This window comes from Thamnophis elegans, chromosome 9 (genome assembly GCF_009769535.1).
Source record: "Thamnophis elegans isolate rThaEle1 chromosome 9, rThaEle1.pri, whole genome shotgun sequence".
Classification (NCBI taxonomy): domain Eukaryota; kingdom Metazoa; phylum Chordata; class Lepidosauria; order Squamata; family Colubridae; genus Thamnophis; species Thamnophis elegans.
This window is the reverse complement of record NC_045549.1, coordinates 14,567,982-14,580,839: the sequence shown is the minus strand read 5'-3', so window position 1 is coordinate 14,580,839 and position 12,858 is coordinate 14,567,982. Positions and strand designations below refer to the sequence as shown.

At 43.1% G+C, this 12,858-nt stretch overlaps 1 protein-coding gene across 1 annotated transcript in view; it reads left to right on the top strand.

Annotated features, from left to right (window-relative positions):
- Positions 1 to 10,822: 10,822 nt before the first annotated feature.
- Positions 10,823 to 12,858, top strand: part of FAM13A (family with sequence similarity 13 member A) — a 171,234-nt gene continuing 169,198 nt past the window's right edge. The window contains exon 1 of the mRNA XM_032223956.1: positions 10,823 to 11,245. Coding sequence (XP_032079847.1) covers positions 11,219 to 11,245 — 27 coding nt within the window. The 5' untranslated portion in view covers positions 10,823 to 11,218. The remainder of the gene's footprint in view (positions 11,246 to 12,858) is intronic.

The window sequence follows — 12,858 nt, the reverse complement described above, 5'->3', positions numbered from 1 at the left end:
TGTATTACTAGTCTCCCTTTATTTATTTATCAACACAAATGCAACAAAGGCAACAGTAAAAATATTGGGTTTCTGTCTGGATGGTCTCTTGTGACGAGCCGATAGACAGAGAATGGAAGCAGTAAGCTTCCTCCCATATTTGGGCATACCAGGGGTTGTGACACTAATTACATAAAGGGCATGCATAGCCTTTAGGAGGCTTATAGTGTGCTCCTGGGGGCTGGGAGGACCCGCTCACTGCCTCCTGCCCCTCAAAAATAATAAGACTTCCCCAAAAATAAGGCCAAGCGCTTATTTCGGGGGGGGGGGGGTCAAAAGAAAATAAGACCCTGTCTTATTTTCAGGGAAACATGGTAATATCATCCCAAATGCACGTCTTATGAAAGAATAAGTTGTTCTCCCAATAGTAATTTAACTGCGTGTGTTTTTATTGATATAGCAATGTACTCTCCTCATGTCTCTCTTTAGGTCATGAATAAATAAGGCAGCGCCAATGTCTAGCATCACCTTTACTTAAAGAAAAGGGAGGTGGCTGCCGTCAGTTCTTTGTTTACATGCTTATTTGTGCAAACAAGAGAGACCCATTTAAATTAAGGAAAGGCAGGCTATGAGGAACAGGGAGCTGCCTCTCCAATTTGCTTCCCAATAAAATATTTTGCAATAGGCCACACCTTTCTTAGAAGCCATTTTGTAAATAAGCAACCTCTCCATATAACAACCAGCAGCACAAAAATCATGTTTATGTATCCAAAAGCAGTTTCGACGAACAAAATCTAGACCAGTGATGGCGAACCGGAACACACATGCGTCTCCGCATGTCAGAGCACTGAAAACCCAAAGACCAGCTGCCAGTGTGTATGTGCACGGAGGCCAGCTGGTTTTCGGTTTTCCGGCATGTGCATGCACACCAGCTGGTCTTTGTGCACAGCAGAGTACCAGAAACTGGAAGACAAGCTGGCCGGCATACGTATGCCTGTTTTTTGCGGCCGTTTTTCAGGTCATTTTCCAGAGCCCAAAAAGACCAGCTGGCTGGTGCACCAAAAATCAGAAGAGCAGTTGGTGATGGCAGACATGCCCACAGAGAGGGCTCTGCATGCCACCTCTGCAGAGGTGGGTTCCTACCAGTTCGCACCTATTCGGTAGAACCGGTTTGTCAAATCTACCAAACTGGTTAGAAGAGGTTCCACCAGTGGACCGGAAAGCAGGCCACACCTACAGAAGAGGCTCCAAAATTTTTCGAAACCCACCACTGGTCCTTGGATATGATTATTCTACACTATCATGCTCATATTTATAAAACTCAGTGCCTCTGTGAAAGGTAAGGATGACTACTGCGTTTGTGGTGCAATCAGAACATTGTGTGTGTTGAAGTTGTTTTAACGCAAACCAAAGATGCCTTTCAAAAAACAAGTTTACATCATATTCTTATGCATGCCAGGGCTGTGTGTGAGGTAATTTAAGGTGGTTCTGACAAGTGTCGTCGGCATCTTCATATCCGGTCACATGGGCGGCAAGCCACTCCCACAAAGGAGGCCACACCCACAGAGTAGGTTCGAACCATTTTTGAAACCCACCACTGCACCTCTGGCACGCGGGCCATAGGTTCTCCATCAAAGATCTAGACAATGGTAACTGTGAGGTGGAGGAGAAAGTCTTCAATCAATTAGCCTCTCTTGGAGATTGATGGACTTATCAGTTAGGCCAATGTAGCAAAACCAGCAGTAGTAACTTAGTCTCCAAGCATATGAAGCAATGTCCAGACTTGGTCTTCATTTAATGACCCCATAATCCCTCACGGGGTGGAGTCTGGACAACTGGCCAGATGCCTTTCCTGTCGCCGTTGCGGAGTTTTGTTCAGCAGATGAATTCTCCTTGTGCCCAGAGAGAGAAATATCTGCCTCTACCTAGGATCGAACTCTCAGCCTCCTGATTGTGAGGCGAGAACTCCACCTCTAGGCCACCGCAACACTCTAAGCAATGACCAGACTTACCATATTTATCGGCGTATAACACGCAGTTTTAAAACTAAAATTGGAAGCTTAAACCCTGCCTGCGTGTTATACGCCGATACTGCGTGTTATACGCCGGGTCCACTGTTCCCTCTAGGGCCGCGCACATGGCAAGAAACCCCCGCGCAGAGGTTTCTTTCAAAGCAAACGTGGGGAAGTCCTTTGCAGGCAGCTAGAACTGGCTGCCTGCAAAGGACCTCCCCAAACTTGTTTCAGCGGCAGCTCTCAGCCTGGCGGCAGCGTCACACAGACTGTGGAAGGAGGGGGAGGAGGAGGGAACCAAAGAGAGCTTTTACCGAGTCTGCGCCCCACAGCCAGGACCGTCCTTGCGCCTCCAGCCGCGTTTCTTCCTGCAAAGCCCTTCGGGCAACCCGAGAGTTCCGCTGGACGCCAGAAGGGCTTTGCAGGAAGAAACGCGGCGTTTCTTCCTGCAAAGCCCTTCTGGCGCCAAAAGGAACTCTCGGGTTGCCCGAAGGGCTTTGCGGGGAAGAAACGCGGCTGGAGGCGCCAGGACGGTCCTGGCTGTGGGGCGCAGACTCGGTAAAAGCCTCTCTTTGGTTCCCTCCCCCTCCTCCTCCTCCTCCTCCTCCTCCTTCTTTCTGGAGCCCCTTCCTCAAAGATTTGGTACCAAAGCAATGGCGGTGAGGAAGTTGTGTCTTTTGGATTTTGCACTGTTGTCTTTTCAATGGTTCTCAGACTGGTTGAACCTTTAGCAGCTGGGGTGATATTCTTTACTGTTAAGGTTACAATTGGATGTGTTGGACAAATCTTAAAAGATGAAACTTTTATTAAAACGTTTGACTTAACTAAAAACGTCTTCCTTTTTCTTCTTCTTCTTAAATATGATTTATTTATTTATTTTTACTTCAGAAGTTTGATGACCGTTGTACAAACTAATCCAACCTAAATGTAGAGGAGGAGAAGAAGGGGGGGGGATTTAAAAAGAGCAGAGGAAAAAGAAAAGAAAGCATGAAGAAAACATAAAGAAAGGGATGGGAGGGAGGGAAGGAAGGAAGGCACTTTATGTTGAGGAGTTAATGTTATAATTCATGTTCTAATGTTATAAATTTTAATCCAACATTAAGTTCCGAGCTTCCAAGTCATTTATTTTTAATGAAAAAAATTTTTACTCAAATTTTTGTGTTAAAATGGGGGATGCGTGTTATACGCCGGTGCGTGTTATACGCCGATAAATACGGTAAGTTTCCTAAAATCCATAAATTTGAGGTAGTCCTCTATCTATGACAGGTCGCTTAGTGTTACATTGGACTTGGATTCAAAGTTCTGACACCTAGGCCGCCTGACTGCACATATTTATGAGAGTTTTGTCAAAAAACGGCAGTTACTCTTCTCCTTTTTCTTTTTGCAAAACCAGTCCATAGCTTCACAGAAAACCATCATGTTCACTTAATGACTGCAGAGAGCCGAGGTGGCGCAGTACTGCAGGCCACTTCAGCTGACTGCTATCAGCAGTTCAGCGGTTCAAATCTCACCGGCTCAAGGTTGACTCAGCCTTCCATCCTTCCGAGGTGGGTAAAATGAGGACCCAGATTGTGGGGGCGATATGCTGACTCTGTAAACCACTTAGAGAGGGCTGAAAGCCCTATGAAGCGGTATATAAGTCTAACTGCTATTGCTATTGCTCTTGATTGCTTTACAACCACAGCATTGCTTTATGACTACACTTTACTGCTTACTTTGAGGTAAGATGGGCGGCCTATAAATTTGATAAATAAATGAATGCCATCATTTAACAACCACTGCAAAAAATAAGGTTAAAAAATTGGGTTGGTTCATGTGGTTGATCCACTTTATGTTATGGTTTACAACCCCAATGGGCAGGTCCCATAACGGTCATAAGTCAAGTCACTTTTCTAAAATGATAGGATATTTCAGCTTCGTCTTACATATCAAGGTGCTGTCATAATAATAGAATCTGGGATCTGAGATCAGGGCTCAGGAACGTAAATGCAGCCCATACGTTTAGCTAAATGTCTGTAGAGATTCTCAGTCAACCAGTCATGGTTGCCCCAAAGGTGGTTTTTCAGGAGGCAACTGGACTTCCTTTGTTTTTTTTTTTCCCTTGAAGATGTTTCACTTCTCATCCAAGAAGCTTCTTCGGTTCTTTTTAATTCTCCTCAGAAGCTGCTTCTTGGATGAGAAGCGACAGGTCTTCAGGGAAAAAAAACAAAGAAAGTTCAGTTGCCTTTTGAAAAACACATTTGGGAGGCTCATATCAATAACTGTGGCTCAGTCAGTACCATTACCAAGTGGATATCCCGTTTGACTTTGCAGTGCAATGCAAGATTATTGAAGTACAAATTTGTCCAGTGGCTGGACACAACCCCATCACAAGCACACATTCCCTTTTATAGTCCTGAATTCCAGCTCCTTGTCTCAGTGGGAGGAAGAACGTTAAAAGTGGTATTTCATTCTCTGAGCCAGACGATAAAAGTCATCTAGCCCAGTGTTTCTCAACCTTGGCAACTTTAAGTCCTGTGGACTTCAACTTCCAGAATCCCCCAGCCAGCACAGCTGACTGGGGAATTCTGGGAGTTGAAGTCCACAGGACTTAAAGTTGCCAAGGTTGAGAAACACTGATCTAGCCACTTTAATGATGATAGAACAATATTATGGAGAAGAATAAGGAATATTGGTGTGGTTTTTTTTGTAATATGTCAACGTTCTTGGCTATTCAACAACACATCCATGCTTAAGAGCTTAACACTTTCAGTACCTCCATCTCACAAAAAAAAAAGTCGCTTTTCTAAAACGATAGGATATTTCAGCTTCGTCTTACATATCAAGGTGCTGTCATAGAATCTGGTTGCATCAGAATCTTTATAAACAAAATAACTAAGAGCAAAGTGTAAACTCTTTCGAGTCCTAGAAGGGTGAACTGGGACTTTTGTATGAAGCTTTTAATTTGCAAAGCTGTTTGCCACATTTCTCTTCCCAAACAACAAAGCTTACGACAGAGAAACATTGCAGGTTGGGGATGGAACAGATAATTTCAGTAGCTAAAGCCTCCCTCCCTCCTTTTCTTCCTCCCTCCTTGCCATATGCTAAATAAATGCATTAAAAAAAATGCTCACCCATATTTTAGGGCGAGATTTCACTGTCTTGAAGACACAGAAGGAAGGATTGGTGAGGTTTGAACTGCATGCACACATCACCAAGAAAAATCTTCTGCAATGTCACTCTGATCTCTTGGAATTTGACTAGGGACAAAGGCTTTGATTTCTGCTCCCGACAAAAGAAAAATGTGGCTTGTAATCAGGGCATTCTTTATTTTATTTTTTTCACAGAAATGCAGAAGCGAAAGGATCAAATAAACAAATACTGCCACCTGGTGTTAACTTTGAGAGCTAAAAATAAAATACTGAAGTCCTCTCTCAATTTCATGCAAAAATCAAAGATCCAGTATTTTTTGGCGTATAAGACACACTTTTTTCCCTCAAAAAAGAGGGTGAAAATCTGGGTGCATCTTATACACTGAATACAGCATTTTTGGCCTCCCAAAACCCTGCCCCCGTTGCAAAAATGGTGGTGCATAGCCTTTAGGAGACTTCCAAAGTGCTCCTGAGGGCTGGGGAGGGCAAAAATGAGCGAAAAAGTCTGTTTTTTGCTTGTTTTTGCCCCCCCCCCCAGCTCCAGAAGCACTCTATAAGCCTTCTAAAGGCTACGCATGCCATTTTTTTGACAAAAAAACAGCCCCATTTTTGGGAGGTCTGCAGAGTGCAAAACCTTTTTAAAAAAAATTTGCCTCTTCAAAATCTTGGTGTGTCTTATACTCCGGTGCACCTTATACTCTGAAAAATACGGTAGCTATTGCAGAATGGGGGAAGAAACTTAAATCTGCAAGATGGTGAGGGCAATGTTGCAATCAAAGACACACACCCCTCAGCTTCTGCGCATGAATCCCATTCAGCTTCTGCACATGAACCCCCTCTCAGCTTCCATGCATGAACCAGTGGTGAATTCCGGCAGCCACTACTGCTGGTTCCCTCAGGGATGCGCCGCATGTGTAATATAATGAAAATTGCTCTGTGCATGCACAGAAGCCAAAAACAAGATGGCGGCAACTATGGCACCACCCGGAGAACCGGTTTGGGGGCGTGGCAGGCCTGGGTTGCTGCGGGTTCCAGCAGGCTGCCAAGCTGCTACCGGTTCGGCTGAACCAGTCCGAATCAGTACGAACCCACCATTGGCATGAACCCCCACTCAGTTTCTACGTATGGTAGATGGTATGCATACCTTCTACCATGACACCATGCTTGCCATTTTTGCATATTTTGATATACACTTTTCTGTGTACATCCCTGGGCTTTGATATCAGAAAACAGGTTAAATAGTATGGTAATAGTTGGGCTTACGGACCACAGCACTCTATATAACATACTAGCCGATAACCTGGTATTCTCCAGGTATTTATTTATAGGGGGGAAATATCCAGACCAAAAGTAATTTCTAATGTTGGATTTTCCTCCTTACCAGAGGGAGCCCCCTTGTGGAGTACTGTGAAGCTGTTAGCATGGCAATTCCACTGTGCAGTGCAGTAGAAGCCATTTTAAGGCACAATAGGTTATATCTTAACAGAACACACACCCCGAGGGGTTTTAAGGGTGTTTACCCACACTATATTTGTTTCCAGAGAGTAAGTCATCTGTGTACCAAGTTTGGTTGAAATTGCTTGAGGCGTTCCAGAGTTATGCCTGCAGCAGCTTTGAGACATATGAACTTCAGCTCCCAGAATTCCCCAGCCAGCATGCAGGCTTTACAAGCAAAAGTACACTTTATTCCTGCACTTGATGGTTTCTGTTCTCTGAAATCTGCCTATGAGTATTGCTGTTTCTACTTTCATCATAAGAGATCATAAAAATGTGTTCTGGTAAGGGTTTTTTTTTTTTTTTAAGCCTACTGGTGATTTTAATGAGCAGTTTAAAAAATACATTCAAATCCCTTCCATTGCAACCAGTGAGCAGAAAAGCAATTAGTTTTGGTTCAGTGTCCATATCTATGAGAAATGACAACGGTTCCACCACAAAACCGCGTTCGACTAAAGCACGCTCGACGAAACCGCGTAGCTGACGTCATCACAGTGTGACGAAAAAAGCACGCTGCGAACGATAAAGCTAAAATTAACCCCTAAACCTAAACCTAACCCCCCTAAACCTAATCCTAAACCTAACCCTAACCCTTAACCTAACCCTAACCCTAACCCTAACCCTAAACGTAACCCTTAACCTAACGCTAAACCTAACGCTAACCCTTAACCTAACCCTAAACCTAACCCTAACGCTTAACCTAACCCTAACCCTAACCCTTAACCTAACCCTAACCCTAACCCTAACCCTAACCCTAACCCTAACCCTTACCTTAACGTGAATCGGCTTGCTTTCAAAGCGCTATTTAAAGCATCCTTTTTTCTCCGCGGTCGCTGTTGTCGCCCTGCTGATGACGTCAGCGACGCAGTTTAATCGGGCGCGCTTTAGTGGAGCGCGGTTTTGTCGTGCCACGATAACAGCAACCAAAAATAAAAGTGTAGCAGAAATTTATCTTTCAAAGTGAGTAAGGGATAATGCAAATATACCTAAGAATGAACATCTTCTTTGGCCCAATTATAGTTATCTACTTGAGCATCCACAGGAGTTTAGTTTTTTCATCACAGTGGCTAGACCACATTGCTCAATCTCTTCTGTGTAGGTGGGCAGTGTCACAATGCGAGCAGTCCTTGACTTACGTCCAAAATTGGGGCCAGAATTTCCATTGCTAAGCAAAGCAGAGGTTAAATGAGTTGCACCCAGTTTTATGACATTTTTGTGATTGTTTGTTAAGCAGATCACTGTTGTTAAGCGAATCACGCAATCCTTATGTGAATCTGGCCTTCCCCAATGACAGCTTGTTAGGAACCAGGATTGTCTCGACTGGCAATGTGAATACGTGCTGGTTGCCAAGTGCCAGAGTTTTGATCATGTGACTGTGGGGATGCTCAAAGGTCATAAGTGTGACACCTGGTCGTAAGTCACCTTTTCCGTGCCATCATAATTTGAATAGCCACTAAGTGAATGGTACTAAGTCAAGGACTACCTGTACAAATACAGGCCTGTATTTATGTAGCATTTATTTATGTAAATAACTCTGCTTAACAACCCATTCCCACAACACTATCAAATAGTTTACTAAGACCGTATTACTATTATTCTTCTCTTCCTTCCTGGTACCTCTCTCCACACTTAAGACTATAACCATGTTGCTTGTATCATTCAATTTATATTGCTTTTATTTGTTTCCTAGTAGGATTTAATAGCTTAGTAGTAACCTTGACTATCACTAAGTGTTGTATCTTTTTATTCTTGATGAATGTATTTCATTCTCCTTATGTACACCGAGAACCTATGCACCAAAGACAAATTCCATGTGTGTCCAACCACACTTGGACAATAAAGAATTCTATTCTATTCTACTCTATTCTGTGTCATGTCCCCTCTTGTCAGCACCTCTTCATTGGGTAATTAGGAAAGAAGACCACGAGACTCCATAGGTAGAAATCAAGTGTACTTTTACTAATTATAAATGATTAAAGGTGTAACAAAGCGAAGACTGATTATTTAGGCGCGAAAGTGATTGATATATAGAATAACCCATTCCCCACCCCTTGGCATCCCAGTTACAGTCCAATCATAATTCTCCTAAGTGTCAGGTGTGAGATAACTTCAAAAGGCATCACTAAGATGGAATGTCGGTGCCGTTAGCCTTGGCGGGAACCTCCGCCGCATGCATAGTCCGACAGGCAGCAGAGCTCCAGAATCTTCCTCCAGCACAATTAGTAAACCCCTCCCAAATACCATGCCCTCCCTCCCCGTTTCATGGCAGCCGAAGCAGCAGCAAAGCAGAGGCTGACACCTCTTCTCTGGGATTTCCTAGGAAAAACATTTTAGTGGTGCCGTTTAATGAATCTTCTTGCTATTTATTTTTATTTATTTAATTAACCACATTTATATGCCGCCCAATCCCGAAGGACTCCGGGCGGCTTACAAAAATAAAGAGGAAAAAAAAACATAACGAAAGAAACAGTTTAAAACAGCAACACCTCATACATTCAACTGCTACAGTTGTTAATCACAGCAGTTGTTAAATTAATAACATGGTTAAGTCAATCTGGCTTCCCATTGACTCTGCTGGTAGAAGGTAGCAAAAGATGACCACATGTCCCCAGGACACTGCGATACTATAAATATGAGTCAGTTGCCAGAGGATGCTCCAATGCTTGTAAGATTGAGAAATAGTCCTAAATCACTGTTTTACAATACCGTTGTAAGTTCAAGTGGACCCTAAATGAATTGTTGTAAGTCAAGGACTTTGTTGTTGTTGTTACTTGTGAAGTTGTGTCTGACACATCATGACCCCCTGGACAATGTTCCTCCAGGCCTTCCTGTCCTCTACCATCCTCTGGAGTCCATTTAAGCTCACGCCTATTGTTTCGGTGACCCCATCCAGCCACCTCCTTCTCTGTCGTCCCATTCTTCTCCATCATTCTTCTCCAGGGAGTCCTTCCTTCTCATTAGGTGGCCAAAGTATTGGAGTTTCATCTTCAGGATCTGGCCTTCTAAAGAGCGGTCAGGTTTGATCTCCTCTAGGACTGACCAGTTGGATCGTCTTGCAGTCCAAGGGACTCGCAGGAGTCTCCTCCAGCACCATACTTCAAAGGCCTCCATTCTTTGGCGCTCAGCCTTTCTTATGGTCCAACCTTCACAGCCATCCATTGCAACTGGGAAAACCATCGCCTTGACCATACGCGCTTTTGTTGGCAATGACTATTTGTATTCTATTTCCAGCTTTATATTTCCACCCACCTTGTCACAGCATCGGAATACCTTTTCCAAGGTCTTCACTGCTACCCAAGCATCTGAATTTTGATCACATGAGCATGGGGATGCTGTAACGGTGATTAATTGTGAAAAACAGTCATGTCCCTTTTTTTCAGCGCGGTCACTAAGAAAATTGTTGTAAATCAAGGGCTACCTGTACAGGTAAGTCCTCGACTTACAACATTTGATTTAGTGACTGTTCAAAAGTTAGAAGGGCATTGAAAAAAGTGAGTGAGGACCATTTTTCCCTCTTACAAATTACAGCCTCTCCACGATCATATGATCAAAATTCAGCTTTAAACCCATCCCAAAAATATATATTTATAAAGGATGTCTTTATAGTGTGTGTGTAACACACACACACACACACACACACACACACACACACACACAAAATAAAGGCATCCTATATATATGTGTGTGTGTGTGTGTTGTGTTTGTGCTGATAAATAAATAAAGGGAGACTAGTATAGATCTATTTCAAGCTATTTAGCTCTCATCAGCTAGCCATACCCTTACTGGGATTCGAACCTGGGCTGTATTGCATATTAGGCAGATGTATTAACCACTAAGCCACAGCCTGCCCTCCGTTATCAGCTGAGCCAGGGAGAAAGGTATATATTTAAAGTCACAACCCCTGGTATGCCCAAATATATACCTTTCTCCCTGGCTCAGCTGATAATGGAGGGCAGCCTGTGGCTTAGTGGTTAATACATCTGCCTAATATGCAATACAGCCCAGGTTTGAATCCCAGTAAGGGTATATATATATATATATATATATTTGGGATGGGTTTAAAGCTGCATTTTGATCATATGATCGTGGAGAGGCTGTAATTTGTAAGTGGGAAAAATGGTCCTCACTCACTTTTTTCAATGCCCTTCTAACTTTGAACAGTCACTAAATCAAATGTTGTAAGTCGAGGACTTACCTGCATTATAGTACACTATAATATTCTGTATATATATATACAGGAAGACGCTCTGGCGGCTCCTTCTGCCCGCTGGGCTACGACCGGTTTCCAGCGGGGCATTCCTCGGCAGCCTCCCGTGAAATCCCTGGAATTTCCGGGGAAGATGTGGCTTGGCTTGGGAGCCGCGGCTCACGTGACTTCCAGGGCCGTCTTCAAGGGTTCCCTTTGCCGCTCCCCATAACTTCCCTTGGCGGGGCAAGGTTTGAGCGGGGCTCGCTGGCCGTGGACCTCGGGGATCATAAAAGCTACGCGCCGCGGAGAGATTCCGCCTTCCGGCCCTTGGAAAGCCTCCGGCCGTCTCTTCTTCTTCCTGCAAGCAACTCCCGCGGCCGCCTCGCTTCTTTCCCAGCTCCCCTCCTGCAAGGATGGGGGCAGGCGCCTTGGCCATCTGTGTGAGTAGGGGCTGCCTGGAGGTCGGTAGGCGGGGAGGAGCGGAAGAAAGGAGGCCGTGGGAGAGGGGGGGGGTGCGCGTGGTTTTTTTTTTGCACGCCGGGCAAGCAAGCAAGCGCGCGCAGTTGGGGGGGCGGGCTACGTGGCCGAAAGCGCGCGTGGGTTTGAACGCCTTCGCTGCGCTACTCTTGTGAATGCACGAGCTTCTATGGATTGTTATTCGCTGTAGCTGCCCTGCCGGGGTTAGGCGGTCGGTTTTAACTTTATTGTTGGATATATTTGCCATCTTTTTCTCCTGGACTCCGATTATAATTAATATAATATAATATATATTACATTACATTACAATACTGTATTAATACTAATACTAATACTATATTTGCCATCTTTTTCTCCTGGACTCCGATTATAATTAATATAATATATATTACATTACATTATATTACTATCCTATACTAATACTAATACTATATTTGCCAAACTAATACTATATTTGCCATCTTTTTCTCCTGGACTCCGATTATAATTAATATAATATAACATATATTACATTACATTACAATACTGTATTAATACTAATACTATATTTGCCATCTTTTTCTCCTGGACTCCGATTATAATTAATATAATATAACATATATTACATTACATTACAATACTGTATTAATACTAATACTAATACTATATTTGCCATCTTTTTCTCCTGGACTCTGATTATAATTAATATAATATATATTACATTACATTATATTACTATCCTATACTAATACTAATACTATATTTGCCAAACTAATACTATATTTGCCATCTTTTTCTCCTGGACTCCGATTATAATTAATATAATATAACATATATTACATTACATTACAATACTGTATTAATACTAATACTATATTTGCCATCTTTTTCTCCTGGACTCCGATTATAATTAATATAATATAACATATATTACATTACATTACAATACTGTATTAATACTAATACTATATTTGCCATCTTTTTCTCCCGGACTCTGATTATAATTAATATAATATATATTGGTTGGTTGGTTGACGCCTCTTCACCCATCGTGGGTATAGGCGACTTCCATGGAAATTTGACGCCACTGTAATACGGCGATCCATGGAAGCTGTTTTGGCTGGATATACCCAAGGGGACGCCGGTCCCAAGGGTCGACAGAGCCCGATTGGTGGGAACGGGGGGCACCACGTGAAGGCCGGGTTGTCGTTTGATAGTTGAGAGGCTTTGCAATAAGCGTTGCAATGTATATTTTGCGCATCAACTATCCTTGCCCGCCCTAATATATATTACATTACATTACATTACTATGCTATACTAATACCGTATATACTCGAGTATAGGCCGACCCGAATATAAGCCGAGGCACCTAATTTTACCACAAAAAAACTGGAAAAGTTATTGACTCGAGTATAAGCCTAGGGTGGGAAATGCAGCAGCTACCGGTAAATTTCAAAAATAAAAATAGATACCAATAATGTTTTTGAATATTTATTTCAAAGAAAAACAGTAAACTAGCGGTGTATTCAATGAAATACTTCACTCACCTCATGATGCTGATGTCCCGCTGTGATGATGATGTCCCGTGCAGCTGCGG